The sequence below is a fragment of the Anastrepha ludens genome, chromosome 4 (genome assembly GCF_028408465.1).
Source record: "Anastrepha ludens isolate Willacy chromosome 4, idAnaLude1.1, whole genome shotgun sequence".
In the NCBI taxonomy this organism is placed as follows: domain Eukaryota; kingdom Metazoa; phylum Arthropoda; class Insecta; order Diptera; family Tephritidae; genus Anastrepha; species Anastrepha ludens.
The window spans coordinates 60,064,422-60,082,694 of NC_071500.1; the positions used below are offsets into that span (position 1 = coordinate 60,064,422).

At 32.4% G+C, this 18,273-nt stretch overlaps 2 protein-coding genes across 4 annotated transcripts in view; both read right to left on the reverse strand.

Moving 5' to 3' along the window:
• Nucleotides 1–8,830, reverse strand: part of LOC128862563 (arginine kinase 1) — an 86,923-nt gene extending 78,093 nt beyond the window's left edge. Inside the window, exon 1 of one of the 2 annotated variants that reach the window (XM_054101264.1) lies at nt 8,808–8,830. In XM_054101264.1, the coding sequence (XP_053957239.1) occupies nt 8,808–8,815 (8 nt within the window). In that variant the 5' untranslated portion in view covers nt 8,816–8,830. Of the gene's footprint in view, nt 1–2,162; nt 2,259–8,807 lie in introns of those variants that run through there. The other variant, XM_054101265.1, reaches the window with a different exon arrangement.
• Nucleotides 1–18,273, reverse strand: part of LOC128862564 (F-box only protein 33) — a 30,704-nt gene that overhangs the window by 9,590 nt on the left and 2,841 nt on the right. Inside the window, exon 10 of one of the 2 annotated variants that reach the window (XM_054101268.1) lies at nt 8,808–18,254. The gene's annotated coding sequence lies outside the window, so the exon portion shown is untranslated. Of the gene's footprint in view, nt 1–8,807; nt 18,266–18,273 lie in introns of both variants that reach the window. The other variant, XM_054101269.1, reaches the window with a different exon arrangement.

The window sequence follows — 18,273 nt, forward strand, 5'->3', positions numbered from 1 at the left end:
GCCCTAACCGCCATTACCGCGAAAAAATATTGGATTTTCCGTTTTTGATAAAAATCGACCACTTACCTCCCTCATACAAACAAGCTGCCCTACGAAATACCGTTCCGTTACAAACTTATGACGAAAGCAATTTTGGCTTAAGTGTAAAATTTACTTGTTGTCGCTTTCGCCCTTTTGGCGGTTAATGATTGACATCTAACATATTTTAGATATTTATTTTGTTAGACACCATAACAACCTCGACGGTTTCGATGAGGAAAAAGTTCATTAAAAACAATAAAGGAAATATTTAATAATGTTGGGTAACTATTAAACAGGAGATATGTGCGAAGATTTAACTATTCATTTATAGCTTGTTAAGCAAGTTGAAACTAGTAACTTTATTTTAAACTGGATCTTTTGCGAATTTAAAAAAATACATTAAAAGAAGACTGGACCAAATTTGTTGAATTAAGTTATGGATGGTGCTGTCATTTTTTTAAATATTTGTACTGTTGGAAACGCCATTTTCGTCCACAGTGATTATTGTAGAACCATCACTTTCCACACTATGTAAAATTGGCAATATTTACTATGGAACAACTTGAGTTTCAGAAGGTTGATACGCCATGCTACACAGATCATCAAACTATCGATATTTCTCCGCTAAATTTAGAACATGTGTTATTAGTCGTTTGGGCTTGGTTGCCAATTGGTCGCCTCGCAGATGCAATATGAATACATTCGATTTTCTTGGATTCAAAAGAAGTTGAGGCGAATGTCATTTGAGCTATTTATGAGATGGGGTTGGAAACCGTTATTAAAGCTTAGAAAATTTGGGTTCATAGAATGTGCTATTGCGAGTTGACAGTCCTGCAGCTAATAAATTATTTAAATTGTTAATTCATTAAGCTTTGTTAATAAAAATAATGAAGTGATTATGTTTCACTTATATAGCTTTAAAAAGTAATATACTAAAATTAATTGGTTGTTGATCATTTTTTTGTTTAAAATATTTCAAACTGGATTACTCCTTAGAAGCTCACACGCAAACATTTTTTCGACTTCATTGTTTTAGTACCGGCAAAGAAAAAATGGAACACACGGGAAACCTCTTAACAAATTGTTGGTCACCAACGGAGCAAAAAACTCATTTTTTTTTTGTTTTCCAAAATTTCTTTTTCCGCAGGGCATGTCGCATGTTTATTAGTCAGAGCCATTTCGTCTGAACCGCATGATTTTATCACAAATGAGACCTACCCAAATGCGTACTTGCATATGTTTGTACGTACATACATGCATGTAGATGGGTCCGTGTGTATATATGTATATATGTGCTCATATATATTAAATCAAAAACAAACAAAAGTCACGTAAAATCAATTTTTAAACAATGTCGTTAACTAATGCTAGCGATGTGATATCTAAGCTAATAAAGAAAAGTCGGTCACTTTAATTCAGAATTGAAAATACATTTGTTATAAGCGTTTATTGTCAAAACAAAAAAAACCCCTGTTATGTTACGTCATCAAAGGATGAGAAGAGCAGTGAGTAATTCTGGCGAAATCATAATAGTTAATACTGCACATACATATGTATGTATGCACATGCAATGTATGTATTTGCCATGTGTATCCAACACTGCACTCACCTGCTATCTCTCAAAAATTTTCATTACAATAAAATATTTTCCACTCTCTTACAATTTTTCTCTTTACTAATTTTTTAGCTGGCGTTCTGTATTAGCTTTTGGTATTTTTGCACCAGTAGTTTTTTCACAATAGTCAATTTTCGTTGGTTAGCCTTCCTACATATGTACATATAAATATGTTTATTTGTAATTTGAAGATGACAATTGATAATAACATGTTTTTGTAATTGATTTAACACTTTCCTCCCAACCACTTGTAATAGATTGTTAACGTTTATAAGTAATGAATATGCTTTCTACCGAATGTACATCAGAGATATGTGCATGTACATAAGCATATATGTATATAAGTGTATATCGTTAATGGATATTTTAATAACACTAACCACATTTATTTGTTCAATTCCGCACTCAACAAAAGGCTTGTATCATATGTAGTGTATCACATGTAGCTCTTTTTGCGTCAATACTGCTTAATTACTTATTGTCGTTTAGAATATAAATTTTTTACTAATTTTTACGTATAATTTACCTGTTTCACTAGACTAATAACAATTTTGGTTTATAACAAATTTTTCGTGCTCGCGTTTTCTTCGCTCAACGGCAACAAAATGAGACGTTCAGTTCAGTTGTTCAGTTTCAATTGTTCACCGGTTACTTAAGTGCTGGCCAATCTCACCGTTTCGCGGTTTCGGTACTGTAAATATACATACGTACATATGCATACAGCTGTATATCGTGTTAACGATACGTTCACATTTGGGGTGACATAACCCAAACAAAAATGAGTTGAACCAAAAAATTTTCTCTTGACAAGAGTTTATACAGAAATGAGAATGAATCGCAAATTTACTCCTTATGTACATACACATATACATATAAATAAATGAGTGTGGATGTTCTTTTTCTCTTCGAAATTGTAAACATTTGCCTTAATTAAAACTGTCATTGCGAAGCCGGGGTGCGTATGAGCAATACATGACTTTTGTTCGTGAGAACAGAGAGTTATCATACCTTTGTATGTGGGTTGAATGTGAGAGATAATAGAAGTTCGAACTCCTTTAGTTAAGGCCAATAGAAGAGAATATTTATTCAATTGCACATACATATTCATACATTCATACCTACATTCATTTTGTTTGTTTTTGATATCACAATTATTTTGGTGTGTGAGATATTAAATAAGAGGTCATTGTTCCAGTTTTGATTTCAGTTTTCACTGCTGACTGTATACCTGTTATACATTAATGTTCTCTTTTTTAATTTATCTATCATATTCAATTGAAAAGTGTTAATATCTTACTTATTTTCAAGGATATTTTATGAGCTGATTAGATGAAAAATAATAATTACATTGAAAATTTAAATACGTCGTATTTGAAATTTTAATTTAAAAGTCAGTTTGTCCTTAAATACCTCTCAGAAAAATATGATTAACCGCATCTAAGCAACAGGAAAACACAAATCAATCATTGTTAACTTAACAGTTAACTGTTTCACAAAGGGTATCTCTAGAAATGCAACGCTGTAGATTTTAAAAATGAAACAGCTGATAGAAACGTTGATTTTTTTCTTTTATTTTGATTTGCATTTCTGATTGTTGTTGTTGTTGTAACAACACAGACATTCCCCATAAATGTTTGGAGAATACGTAAGAGTGATAGTCCTTGGCCGGATATAAATCCGGGTCGTTTCGGTGACGTATAACTGACTGTTGTAGAATGCATTTATGATCGCGTTCTTTGCTGCAGCAAGTAAAATGGAAGTGTTATTGAATTTTATAGTTGAAGGTATATGGAGGCAAGAAGGGATAATTTTTTTAGCTTTAGGAAAAAATAAAACATTTTAGGAGAAAAGGCTTGGAAAAATAAATAAATAATATGTATATATTTTATTCGCATTTCCCAATGAACGAACCGATCCACTTTTATTGTAAGTTCTGGCTTTAAAAAACTCTTTCCAACTATTATTACCCTTTGTATTATTCTATATATCACTAGCAAGTGTAAAAACTTTCCTTGTGTAAAATTTTTAAATTTCCCCATTTATGATCTCTTCTACAACTTTATTCTATAAGTCACGCTCTTTTCCTTCCGCCCAGCAACGTGCTTTTTCTCCATATTGAGTCTAGCTCTTATAAGAATCTTCACTTCATTCACAAGTTTGGCTAAAAAATATTAAAATAAAAAAATACAAGGCGCATTCATTAAAGGTGGTGGCACTCGACCAACAACACTGTTCTGTACGTTTGATTGTCAAAGCTAACCAGAAAACAAATAATGAATTCGCCTTGTTTCATTCTCGGCTGACAGCCACATGGACAGAAAAAAACAACTCAGCTGATTTACCAACACCACCTTCAATAGATTCGCCCTGAAAAAATATAATTTTTTTAATTTAGGCATAAAAATTGTCATAATTGAAATCAAAGCAAAAGATTGCTACTCACTTTTCTTCCGACATTTTTCAAGAGTCAAAGCGCAGCGTAAATTTCTATAATGCAAAGGAAGAGTGACGCTTGATAGAAAAATTGCATTTTAGAATGTTTGATGTTTGCAGTACTACAATATCTAAATTTTTGAGTATAATCTATATATGACTCTCGTTTTAATAGCCACATCTAAGGCATTACTTCATTGTTCTATGATTCTAACTCAATACTTACTCACACCGGCAATTACCTGTCAAATATTTCTCGTGCAAATACAACTTGTATGAGACTAACCGAAATTTAACGGCATGACTCGCATACAGATATTTCGCGCCGGACGTTAAGAAACGCAGCGCACCTATAAGTTGTACTGTAAAGAAATCCAGATAGATATAAAAATATGTATATATACCAAACTGCTCACATTACGGGGGTCTCACGAAGCAGTTGAAAGTCTTCGTCTTTAATAGGGTGGTTGGTCTCATATAACGGCGTTGGGGGGTCGGGAGTAAAGGCGGTGGTAAGAGCCTCCCGATGAATGTCGCTTAACGTCTGTCTATGTACTGTTCGGCCCAGCAGTAGTAGTTGTGTTTTGTCCTGGATCTCGTCAGATTAGCTCAGACTCTAGCGAATGTCTCCAGACGTCATTCTTTCCCCAGTAAAATAGCCCTGTCTATTGCACTAAGCCTCACTCCTCCATTGCTTGTCTGTTTGTATACTAAAGAGGTCCAGTTCACATGTGTCAAATATAATATGATTTGCCTACAACGCCATTTGCAATTTTAAATCTTCCGATAGGGTGATTAATTTTGCGCCACATTGTACATATAAGTCTCTGTCCAAGGCGAAATCGCTTCAATAATTCGGTAATTTTCAAAAAAGGTATTTCTGTCATAAATAAACCAAAAGAATCACAGCCAAGGTTCAAACGATAGAGCAAATAAAATTTTGAAAAATGTGCAGTGCCACGTCCACTTTTGGATAAATGCGTGTATCTCTATAACTTGATAAAACTTATTAGATATTTTTGTGAAACTCAGTAAGAACACTTACCTTAATAAAATATATACATACATACATATGTAAGTTCGTGCTTAAAATGGGAGAAATCGGTCAAAAAACCCGCTCATCTCACATATAACGTTAATTAAAACACAAAATAAAGCAAAATTACTTACATTTGGTAAAAGGGATAAGCCCAGTAAAAAAAAGTGCTACGCAAATTGTGGTGCCACCTCACTATTTACTATTTATCGTATGCGTCGATAACGACTTGATAAAATTCGCCCAAAATTACCAGAGGTAGTACACGTATTGCTCCCAGCCTCATCTAGATTCAACACATTTATTATAAATAGATAAATAAATAAATAATTGGCGCGTACACTTATGTTAGGTGTTTGGCAGAGCTCGTCCTTCTATTCGTGGCGTCCGTCTTGATTTTGTTCCGCAATTGGAGGTACCTACTGTTTTAGGCCGACTGCGCACGGTAAATGGTTTTTTATGAGGAGCTTTTTCATGGCAGAAATACACCCGGAGGTTTGTTATGGCCTGCCGAGGGGAAAAAACTTTTTATAAAATTTTACTGTTTCGTGCACGGAGGTTCGAACCTATGCACTCCCGACTGGTAGTCGCGCACCAACCCTTTCGGTTACGGCGGCCGGCAATTATAGTGATCAGATAAAAACCATGCTCACTTGAGATATGTTAATATTATATTAAATTTGCACTCGTCTATCAGATATCACAAGCTTTAACTCTCACTATCTATGAGTTTATTTGATTCGAAAAATGTAATATAACAGCCTGCTTAAATTAAATTTTACCAAAACGTGCGGTTATTTGAAGTTCGGTCCTGACAGAATTTAGCACTTCTTAACTTGTTTCGCAGTGAAATTCAAAACGATCTTTGATTTCTAAACGGTGTAGCGCCTCTCTACGCTACACCGTTTAGAAATCACCGTTTAGAAACGTCTCTAAGCCTAATAATGTGTTTTGCCACCTGCCATACCTTATTTTTATTATTCGTAGAGGATAGTAGACCAAAAACCTAACGGAAACTAGACAACTTTCACTGTGCACTCATTTCCCTGAATGCTTTACATGAGTCCCCAATTTCGGTAGAACTTGTCACTTCTATTGAGAGGTGGCAGCCTGAAGCTAGCAAATAAGCTATTCCACCTGTCATATATACTCTCAAATATGTTGAACGAGCAGTGTAGAAGCAGCCTCTCTCACTCTATTGTTATCTAAAGATTTGAAAAAGAAACATAGAAGTTTCATAGAGCAGTTGAAGAAATGGCACATATTTTCACTTTTTCTGCCCGGTGCATATACTTGTGCCTACAGCTATGAATTTATTTATTGTTCTGTTATATGCCCAAATTTAATATGTATATACAAAATTCTAGGGGAACACTTTTTGAAGCATAAGATATTGTTAATCTAATCGATTCAATAAAAACGACATATTTTTTCAAATCAAAACTAAATACAAGTAAATTTTTATTTACACAAATTTATATAAATAATTAAAATACTTTACTAATACTTATACTTACATATCATACATAATCCGCATAGTAAATGTCATAACCAAAAATAAACTGTTTTGTTGTGATATGAGAATTTAATCTTAAAATTTGTTTCTGCTCATTTGAGGAAATAATTTGTTGGTAAATATTAGACTAAGGTAATTAATATACGGTAATATTCACTCAACATAGTATATAGGTTCCTTCAACTTCTATCTAGCATAGGGCAAATATAAGTCAGCTGTGAATTTACTTCAAGTAGCCGAAAATAATAGTTTAAGGAGAATGATCCCAAACAGTGGCTAGTGTATACCGCCCGTTTGCTGGAAGAACATCGTAACTCAAAAATTTAATAATTCGAGACAAACGTCTCTTAAGTTTTCAATTTACTATGCATCCATAGTTAAAAAATAAATACACATTTTCTTCTAATAAAAAAGTTTTAGAGGATTATAACATTTTTGGACTATAAGTTCGTTTAGCAAACCACCAAGTGAGCGATGTGTATGTATATACAGGATGCGCCATCTCAATCTGATCAGTGGAAGTAAAGAATAACTTTGACAATACTCAATAGATTGAGAGAGTTTTATATCTTTTTAAGCTGATCCAAAAAATTTATTTCAGAAACTTATCTAAAAACAATACCGACAAAAGCAACCTTTTTTAGCATTTTCCATCATACATATTTACTGAATATCGCTTTCATTTCGAGTGGAACCTTGTTTTAAGCTAGTCGCTTTAAAAGTCCCGCAAGATGTCGGTGGTCAGTAAATGTTGACACTACCGACCCCAAGCACTTTCGACGTCCGGTTTTGCTGAAACCAGTAGATTTCCATTTTTCTGTCATGCGTTTGAAGTAAGACACTGCTATTAATCGGCATTTGTGGATTTTGATAACAAAGAAAAAAAAAAACTAAAAACTAGCTGATCTGATGGCGCCAATCAAGGTGAATTCATTAAAGGAGGTGGCCCTAAGCTATCAACAACATTTTGCACATTAGAATGTCACAGCAAAGTAGAAAGCAAAGAGAATTGCTTACGAGTATTTAAAACAATGTGCAACTCTCTCATAATTTTATTTATGTATAAAAAGCCTTTTGAATTTAAATTCATTACAAAATTACAATTTAGAAATTGCAAACTTGAATGTAAATAATTAATTAATTTTGTGCTGTCATCCGAATGTAAAGCGTAAAAGTAAAAAAAAAAAAATCAGTAGGTCTACTGTTACCACCTTTAATAGATTCTCTTTGGCGCCAATCGTTTGAAAATTGGTAAAGGTATTTAAAAATCTCATTGATGCAATTGTTTATTCAATTCTGTTTTTGAATAACTTTTTACTAAGTAAAAATAGTTAGTGGGTGCGGGAAATCTTTATTTTGACTTTTTCGCGCTCTATTGCGTGCCTTCTTGTGTACTGCAGCTGTCTAGTGCTCAAGGGTCAAATATGGTTGACGTACGATGCCATTTATGATACAAAAGTTATAAATTTTCCGATAAGGTGATTAATTTTGCGCCTCCTTGTGTATACATACACACATATGCACACATATATTTTCGTGAAATTTTCGTTTCTCTGAAATTTTGATTTTTATTATAAATTTGTTATTTCACTACCACAAATTTCGATATTTTGCTTGAACATCAATAAAAACTATGCAGGTATGTAAGTAATGTATAATGTATAAGTAAATAATAATTAATGTTTGCTATATTTTCATATTGGATTGGTAATTTTTTTTGTTTTTTGCTTCGAATTGCACAAAGTGGAGTTAGGAGTCTTACACTCAACCCGTGCGATTTTCCATTATTGCGATTAACACTTTTTAGACGGTTTGTGGGAATTAGCTCTGAGCATTTGTAATGTTCGTACATACATATATCGTAGGTATGTATATCTCATATAGATGTTCTCGAGTCATTTACTTATATCTTTATTTGTATGTTTCTTTTCTACAATTATCATTACTCGGTTCTCTTTTGTCGTCTTACCGTTTAATTTGAATATCACAGCATCACTTTATGATTTTATCATTTCTTAACATTCATGTTGTTGTTATAACAGTTATATGTATACGTAACTACTATATGTATTGTATATACAAGTATATATGGATGTAAGTTTTTGTGTATATACATACATACATACATATTTAGTATATCGGTGTTATTATTTATTTGCTTTAATTGGATTTTCTTATAAGCATACCTGTGCATGTCTAATCGACCTTTGTTGCCACTATTAATGACTACTCGGTTTTTTAAAGTATGTAGCTTTCTACTTATAAACATAATATAATTTGTGTTTTAACGATATCTTCCATTAAAAAGTGCAATTTGCGAGCTGATATTGGAACACCTTGTATATATAAGAAACTGATACTGATAGTATCAGTGGTCTTTGACCACTAAAGCAACTGACGTAACAAATCACTACAAAGACCTTATGAAGCGCGTTCTTTAAAAATTACTTTAGAGCTTGTCCAACGCCGGCTGTTATAAAAAAAATTCTCGAAAAATAATATTCCTTCCTATTATTCTGTGCGTAGGAAAAAGGTACGCGTGTTGGTTAGTCATACTTCACAATAGCTCAAGTAAACAAACTATACAGTTTTAGGTTTGGAAAGTAAGTTGGATTGACAACGCGCCTGATTGTTGCAGTAATTTCTATTGAAAAGGTGATTATTTTTAGGTGCTTATTAAGCCTGTATATTTCCCCCTTATTGAAATATTGACTTTGCAAGTTTGTGTTTCAAAGAAACATGAAAAAATATTTCCAGCTGACACGAGAAATCGGGTAGAATAATTTTATTTATTTATGATGTTCTTCTTATTAAGTTCTTAGAATTAAGTTCGGCATAGCTACGATATCGAATGCGTGGGCATATTAGTAGCGCCAAAATCCTGCTGCAGACATACCACCAATTAGAACGACCAATTAGAACCCCCAATAATCAAAGTTAAATTGTTGATTTTAGACTAACAGTTAAGAATACTGTCTTTTATAATTTTACACGATAAAACTGTGTCTGACCTGATGAAATATGTATAGCATAGACCGAATTTAATGCCAAGGGAACCCAAGAGCGCTTGCTGTATCAATGCCTAGTTCTGTGAAAGAGGTGAATTGCCTTTGTCTTAAATTTGCATTCTTCCCATCATTGAAGGATATTGCAGCCAGAGGATTAGCAATTTACTAAAGCTCAAGGAAAACAGCATGAGAGTCTATGCAATTCTGCAATCACATAGCAACACCAGAGGGACCAGTTCAGAGCTATGGATTGATCAACAGCCAAGTCAACCTAACCAAACCGAACTTTATGAACTAAGTTTGATCTTGACTCATACTTATTTTTTTGTTTGTGCTGGTTAACTTTAATATTATAATGAATTTTAGAGTATTCCTTGTTTAAATTTGCAATAAAAAATAATATACGAGAACAAGGCAGTGCATAGAAGTGGGTGAGTTAAATTTATTAATCAAATAATTCCAGTAAAAATCTTAACTATCTAATTAAATAATCTAAGTGCGATTCCGTCAATATAAAAATCATAGGGAATCTGCGGTTTCCGAAGATGCTACAGCCTGCTTTACAGCGAGATTAACATACATACAAAGTTTTGCTAATATATCCCATTTTTGTTGGGGTTAATGTTCGCGTAGACGCACGACGGGCGGGGGGAAATCGAAATCTCTCTTGCAATTGGTAGACCAAATTTGATTCATTTATGCCAGTAGGTTTTGAGTTACATAAATGAATATCTAAACATAGAAAGTGAACGGTGGCACACTAATACTCCACACTTTTATAACACTTGACTTTCTATTTAATTATAAAAACAACGTTTTTTGTTGGGCGTAGTTATCAATGAATTTTGTCCATCTGCCCTATTCTTCTGTACTTAGTTTTATCGAAACATCTCAATTTTAGGCCGTACTATAAAGTGCGGCCGCCGTAGCCCAGGTGATTGGGGCGTGACTAATATTTGGGAGTGTCCAGGTTCGAATCTCCGGGCATATAACATCAAATGACAGAAACAAATTTTGTAATGAGCGGTCGCGCCTCGGTAGGTAAGTGTATTTCTGCCATGAAAAAGCTCCTCATAAAAACCCATCTGATGCACGCCACAAATAGGAGGTCAATTATATGCAGGGGGGGCCCTATAGCGTTTGCTTTTTGAACCACCAATTTTTTTGAGCATGGTAACACAAATGACATGTCAAATGTGTTCATAATTTACGTAAAGGTTTGACATTTACGAAATGGGACGCTATACGCTTGAACAAAATTGGGAAATATTGAAAACCTATTTCCAAAGTGCTGAGTCTTTTTATTCTTTTCTGATTTTCAGAAAATCCACACGTTACTGTAGAGAAGCAAATGCATCCACAACGAGTCACTGTTTGGTGCGGTTTTTGGTCTGGCGGCATCATCGGGTCATTCTTTTTCGAAAATGAGCGAGGAGCCGCGGTTACAGTAAATGGCGAGCGTTACCGTGATATGCTCAACGAGTTGTTTCCAAAAATTGAAGAGGATGACATGGACGACATTTGGTTTCAACAGGACGGTGCAACTTGTCACACTGCCAAAGTTACACTCGAACTTTTGGCTACCGTTATTGAAAACCGAATAATCAGCCGAAATTCCGATATCAATTGGCCGCCTCGGACCTGTGATTTAAGCCCGTTGGACTATATTTTGTGGGGAGCCGTTAAGGACAAATGCTATGCGAACCATCCAGAGACGATTGATGCTTTAAAACACGAAATCGAAGTTGCCATTCATGAAATTGGAGCCCAAACAATCGAAAAGTTTGAAAAAATATTGATTAGTTTTTTCTATATAGTCGATTCAAAAAGCAAATTTTACATGGCCCACCCTATATATGCATATATATTATACGTTGTATAGACGGATGAACGAACATAAATCAAAATATCGGAGAGGTGTTCGATGTTTTCCTGTTTTACTCGAGTTATTTCTTGTACGGATGGACGACCGAACATTTTAACCAAGAGCGCAAGGGTACTAACAAAAGTTCTCGAATGAAACCTCATATCTTGACTCCATATATGTGCGGTAAGGGTGAGGCCATATATACACTTCTTTAGATATTTAAATCTATTTGTAAGTTTGTTAAACAATTTTCTTTCTAAAACCAAAAGTTTGAGTGCCGGCTACCCGGATAATATCAGATAGTAGAAAATGGCTGGAAGAACAAGTTTGTAACTATAGTTGGCCTGCACAAAAAATTTAAACTGGAAGATAGCAGAAAACGGAAGAGCGGTGATTCTCTAATTCGTTTTTTTGGGGAGAATATCATTTGAGCCCTGAATAACCTGCTAAAATTTTTAAAAGAAAATATATTTCGTCGACACAGTTTTGTTGCTTACTCACAGTAAATTTACACTACAAATGAAACCAGATATTAAAAAGTACATTGTATACGGTCTGGCATCACTCCTACCATACTTGAAGACATGGCAATCCTGTGTGTAAGAAATTGTTATTTTTTTGGCAGTGACGTTACTTATTCAGGCAAACGAAACAAAACCTAAAAAGGAGCAAAAGACAGACAGGAAATCAAAACACCGCCAAAATATAAACAAGCATTTGCCAAATGTTTCTTTATCATTCGTAGTCAAGAATAAATGGCCTTCTGATTCCGTATGTGTATATGTAAGTACATATTGTAGAGTTTTTCAATTTAAACGAAATGAAAACAACTTAAAATTTCTTACGCCTTTTCAATTTCGAAAATTTTTAAATTTATTATTTTTTTTGAGTTTTAGAAATGCTTACCAATTAAAATTCTCAATTTAAACAAAAAATTTTTTTTTGTTAAATATAAAATTACTTAAAAATTCACAATATGAGTAAAATAGCGTTGAATTTGTAATAAAAAGTACTAGGACAACTTTTATTTTGTCACATTTCATTAATATTGCAGAATTAAAAATTCGGTTATTTTCTGATGAAAGACATCGTGTTAACACATATTCCTTTTTGAACAGTTTTTTTTTTATAATACAAAAAAATAATTTTACATCTTAACTTACAAATCAAAACGATAAAAAATTTCGGATACATACATACATATAAAAGTTTCACAAAATATTTGTGCAGCTCGCTTAAACTATTTAAATCAAAAATATTCGAAATCTGCATTCTTATGAAAAGGAAATATTTTTGCTCATATGTAGTTTTAGTATTGTAATTTTTGTAATATAACGGTGTGAGTGATGGTATGCACATCTTGTATGCATCTGTTACGACTTTTCTTGGTACTGTGCAAAGCATATTTGAGTAAAACAAATTTATGATCGTATTGCGTTTAATCTCATTATGTATAAGTTCTCCAAAACAAAGCGATATGAATGAGGGGAGCGTTTAAGACAAAATATTCCGCCCCACTCTCGTCTTTAAATGTTCTACTTTCTATAATATTGCGGAAATCATTCGATGTACTTCTACTTTGCAAATCATACAGTTCTCTTCATGAGTCAGTTTTACTTCTGAAAACGTAATATGCACCTCAGAATACAGCGTTAAATAAACTCCAGAATTGAATTGCACATTTGAAGCTGTTAGATACAGGTATTGCAGAAAGTATCAAATGTACTTCACAGGTATACATCTAATGTAATATGTACATTTCTACATTTAAAGACACCGCAAAGAAAGGTAACTCGAGAAGTTTGTTCTGACACCAAGGCCAAATTCTAGGATTAGCTGAAGAACACAAGAAACTGTAAAAAAACACGGAAGACTATTTTTATACAAAAGAAGCAGGTTGGAACCAAAAAAATTCAACTTGTTTAGTTATCGTGACAATACCCAATTTATAAGTAATGCTGCATATGCAGCTTCTCATTTTCTTATCAATTAATTTTTTAAGCATTAATGTTGTAAAGGCGAAACGTGAACGAAACGTGAACTTGCGCATACTTTATTTCATAGGACGAAATCGAACTATTTTTAACGTTTTCATAAAACAGCAAGAGGAACAAAGGTGAGGTATGTATTACTACATAAAACGCCCATAACATAAATTTTTTCCAAAATAATTCATTAGAAAATTTCAAGGATATTTAAGATTACATTTATTAAAGGACATTATTGTACTATATTTGCCTTGGATGTATCCTCTTTCGAGTGAAATCCATATTAATAGAGTGAGTATAAATATTTATGGAGCGGAGAAGGTTGAGACATCTCGGCCAACTGCAGCCAGAAGAAAGGCACACACACTCAATCCAGCACATATGTATGCTATATCCTGAGTTTATTGTGGTATTGTGATGAGTAGAAAGCACAAAATACCATGGGGTCGAGGTGCGAACCTCGTAGAAGACCTATGTATCTACAAATATTTAAAACCATTTTTCGAAAACTTAATCCTATGAAATTTCAAAGTCCTTTCAAATGTGCTTTTAAATTTACGAGCAAATGAAAATTTAAGTATGCACCATTACTATATAAAGTATGTCTGTAGTTTGAATTGCATATGAAAACATCCCTGGATAACGTTTACTGTCACACGGTGTAATCAGTTTAGCTTTTGTGTGAGGAAATATTCCACTTTCCGTGTTAAGGACACGGGCCGAGGTTGGGATTGTTACTTATTTGGATTAGTATAACACCGGCTATTCAAATTAGTATAGTAGTTATTTTTGCAAGGCTTAAGAATTGTCATACGACCATATTAACTATTTCTAATATCTTTACATCCTCTTTATATTTTTGCATGCACAACGAGTTATTTTGAAACAATTTAGTATGGCACATAATTTCGAACTATATATACATTTTCGATGCACTTTTGATTGACATGAGTTTTGGATGCTTTTAAAAATGTATATTTAAGTATAAATCGATTATCAGTTTTGTATGGCAAATAACGGAAATCATACTTTACTTTTATTAGAATGCAGACTTCAAATAAGTTTGATTGTTCAGTTTTTATGGTACACTATAAATCATACTTTTGCTATTTGTTGATGTTGTGGTGTGTAGAACTGTTAGCATTCAAGTTTTATTCATTAACATCACATTGATTTTTCAATTATTTCGTATAGCACATTGATATTCGCTTATCAATTTGGCAAACTTTTTTGTTGTTGTTGGTGTTTCTGCTTGCAAACTAAGTAACTCAGTTGCCAATTTAAATAGTTATAACTACATTGTTGTTGTTGTTTATTAAATTAATTTGTTAATATCACTTTAACCATCTTTGTTTAGATGGTGCGTTTGCTTGTTTGTAGTAGGTTGCTTGCCGCTTACTTTTTTTGTTGTATTCGCGGACGCATATCACATATCAATTAAATTGCAAAATACATACATACGTACATACAATACATGCTTAGTACAATTCATGTTATACGTACTATACATACATTTGTTGTTTTTTCTTCATTTGCCCTGACTGCTTTGTTCTTATTACGTATTATTATTCACATACAGATGTTAATAAATTTGTTGGTTTGTTGTTTTTGTCTTTCAATTCTCTCCTCTCTAAATTACGAGTTTGATATATTCATAGTTATACTTTTCATCACAATTCGTTTTTGTTGTTTTTTTGTTTGTTTGTAATGCATACTCTTTTTTGTTTTTGATTTACAATTCGTGCATTTTGGTACTAGTTGGAATTTTTCTAAGTTTGTACCACGTATGGAAATTTGATTATGTTGTTAAATCTAGTATACGATTGCAACAATATACACATACATACATATATGCACGCTTTACCAGCATCTTTGAGCATTGTTGACATTTGAGCTTAACATTTAAAGGTAACTAACTAACTTATTAGTTGCACGATTTAGCAGAGAGCACAGAAATTATACATAAAGAGTTAACTTTGCAATTTGTTAACTTTGTTCACAATTTTCACCAAGTATATTTTAAAAATCTTTACATAAGTGTATTTCGACTAAAAACAATTGAGTTACACATATTTTGTCTCAAACTCTCATTTACTTTACTAGCGTTGAATTTTTTTCCATAGCTGCCATCCTTCGAAACTCCTGCTTCCATAATTGATTTTATACTGGGCAAACTGATTTTTTTTAAACGTTTAACTAATTCAACAGATTTTAAACACTGCTAAATAATTTAATCTTTTAAATTATGCAAATAAAATGTTGAAATTAGTTAAAGCTGATTATAAAAGGACGATTTTTTTTTCTGGAGTATTATCAAAATTGGAATGTAAAATGAATTTAAAAAAGCCTAAAAAATTGATCCAAATAGAATAAATACTCCAGACATTGGCAGCACGCTTCTTTAATGTGCTTTAGCAACGCAATCAGAAATAAAACATTTTTGCATTAGAAATATCGTTTTCTTTCTCAATGAAATGAGTTGCCTTTTTGAAAATTAAGTTGGTATTTTCAAATTGAGTTTTTAGTAGAGTAGTTTAAGAATTTTTTTAAGAGTATAATTTCTTCCAACAGTGACTAAAACTTAAAAATAATCCTATTGTCTGTTTGGGGGTTTTTTTTCTTCTGTGTTTGGAAAACAAATATTTTTTTCTCTAGTTCAAGGGAGTTTGCATATTTAAATTTTAACTTTTTCCCCGCAGTACATATATAGTTTCTTTGAAACGTATTATTTTGAACGAACCATTTTTAAACTACATAAGTGCTCTCTGCTAGCATGAACATACCGAACCGCCTTTTCTTTTTATCGCTGTCAACAGGTTTTACTTAACTAATCTAAACATTTTCATATTTGTTCTTCATCTTACAGTGGATGTTGTTGTTGTTGTTGTTATAGTCGTTTTTGTTGTTGTTGCATTCTTAACGTATGCTGGCTTGCATTAAATCACAGCTTTGGTTCACATTAAACAAAATATTAATGTTGTTCTTTCAATATTTGCTTAGGGTTTTAGAGATTCCACTTTTTTGTGTGTTACGCCATTTTATTTAACTTGCTTATTCTTCCTCGCATTCCCAGGGGTGTTTAAGTCTTTTAGATCTCTTTTACAAATATAATGTTTCTGCACAGTTACATATATAGCGTTCTTAAAAAAACACCCATTTACTTTTAACCAATATACAAACATATAAATAAGCGTTTTTTTAAACAATTTCATTGATGTATAAAATTCATTTTGAATGCGTTTAGGTTTTTTTTTGTCGAAAAAATGCTCTATTTTGCTGATTTTTTGCGCACAATGTTTTAAAAAATGACGTACGCTGTATGTGTTTTGTGGACTAAAAAAGTGCAGGTAACGAAATATTATGAACTATTTAAAATATGATGTTTGATAATATTAAGAGCTGAATTAAATTCTGCATTGAAAACATTCACAAAAATATACACATTATAGATTTTAAGTTCGAAACTACGCCTATAAAAGGTATTAAATGGCTGCAAGCACCTTTGCTACTTTTCTGTTTCTTATGTTTCCTTTTTAATATTCGATGAAGTTTCTAATATTTACATTCAACCTCATCTTGGTGTTATACCTTCGTAATATTTATTTTTGTTGTAGTATTGGAATAATTAATTAACTTAAATTTTAACATAACAGTTACTCGTCTAAGCATTTGCTTAAATTATTTTAGTGTGGAATTATAGATATTTGCTCTGTATTTTGTAAATGAAATTATACAAGCTTTTGGTCCATGACCGTAAATTAATCCGGAGTCCATTTTAATTTTTTCTGATAAAAATATTTGTTTTTATGTGAGCCAACCGTAAACACTATAAATCAAGTAAAATCGTTTTCTTTATATGCAGGTATTTTTTATAAAGCAAAGAAATAAAGTAATATGGAATATATATACGTTCTTGACTCATATATAACACATTTAGGTATTAGTTTATATATGCAGCTATATAAAAAATAATGCAAAAATTACATCTGTTGATTGCCTGAAATCGACATTGTTCTTGTTGTTACAGTATTCCGGTACATGCAATAAATAAAAAAATATAATGCTTTGAATAATACGGGAGCGCAATTTCTAGACTGTTGGCTTCTTTTTAGTTTTCCACAAGTTTCGTTCCTTTCGCTTATGACATTCTTCACCGTAATTGTAATTTATGTGAAAACAAAATGTGGTAACAACTGCTCATGGTCTCCGTCTTAATTCAATTGTATTTCGAATTGTTTTCTTTAGGAGCAATTCTTGATTTCATAAGGATCTTTGTGTTTTACGTTGCTCTGGAACCAATCTACGTCATATATGTACATATTTATTTTACCCCTTTATCACAAGAGTTGTTGTTATTGTTTCTTCTTAAACTATGGTCGCCTAAATATATATGCGTTTATGAATATATAGGTAATTGAGTTTTGATGCTTTTTCGCTTTGTGTTCTTTTGTAACTCTTACCCGCATGTATGATGTTTTTGTAACATTCAAAAGATGGTTGTTTAAATTTACGTAACTTTTTTTGCTTTTAGCTTTTAGCTTGGATTGATGTGATTTTAAAGATATAGAAATAAAATATCACTGCAATGCCTTTATCATCCAACTTTTCCTTATACTTTGGTTGTGAAGCTAGAATATTGCTAAGGTATTTTTTGTTATGAACGTCATTTTTGTTCACCTACACAATGTTTGCTGTATACAATATGTGTTCATATACATATATATTGTTCATATACATTTATGAATCGTTACATATGTATCTTTAGTAAACCTGAAACAAAACTAATATA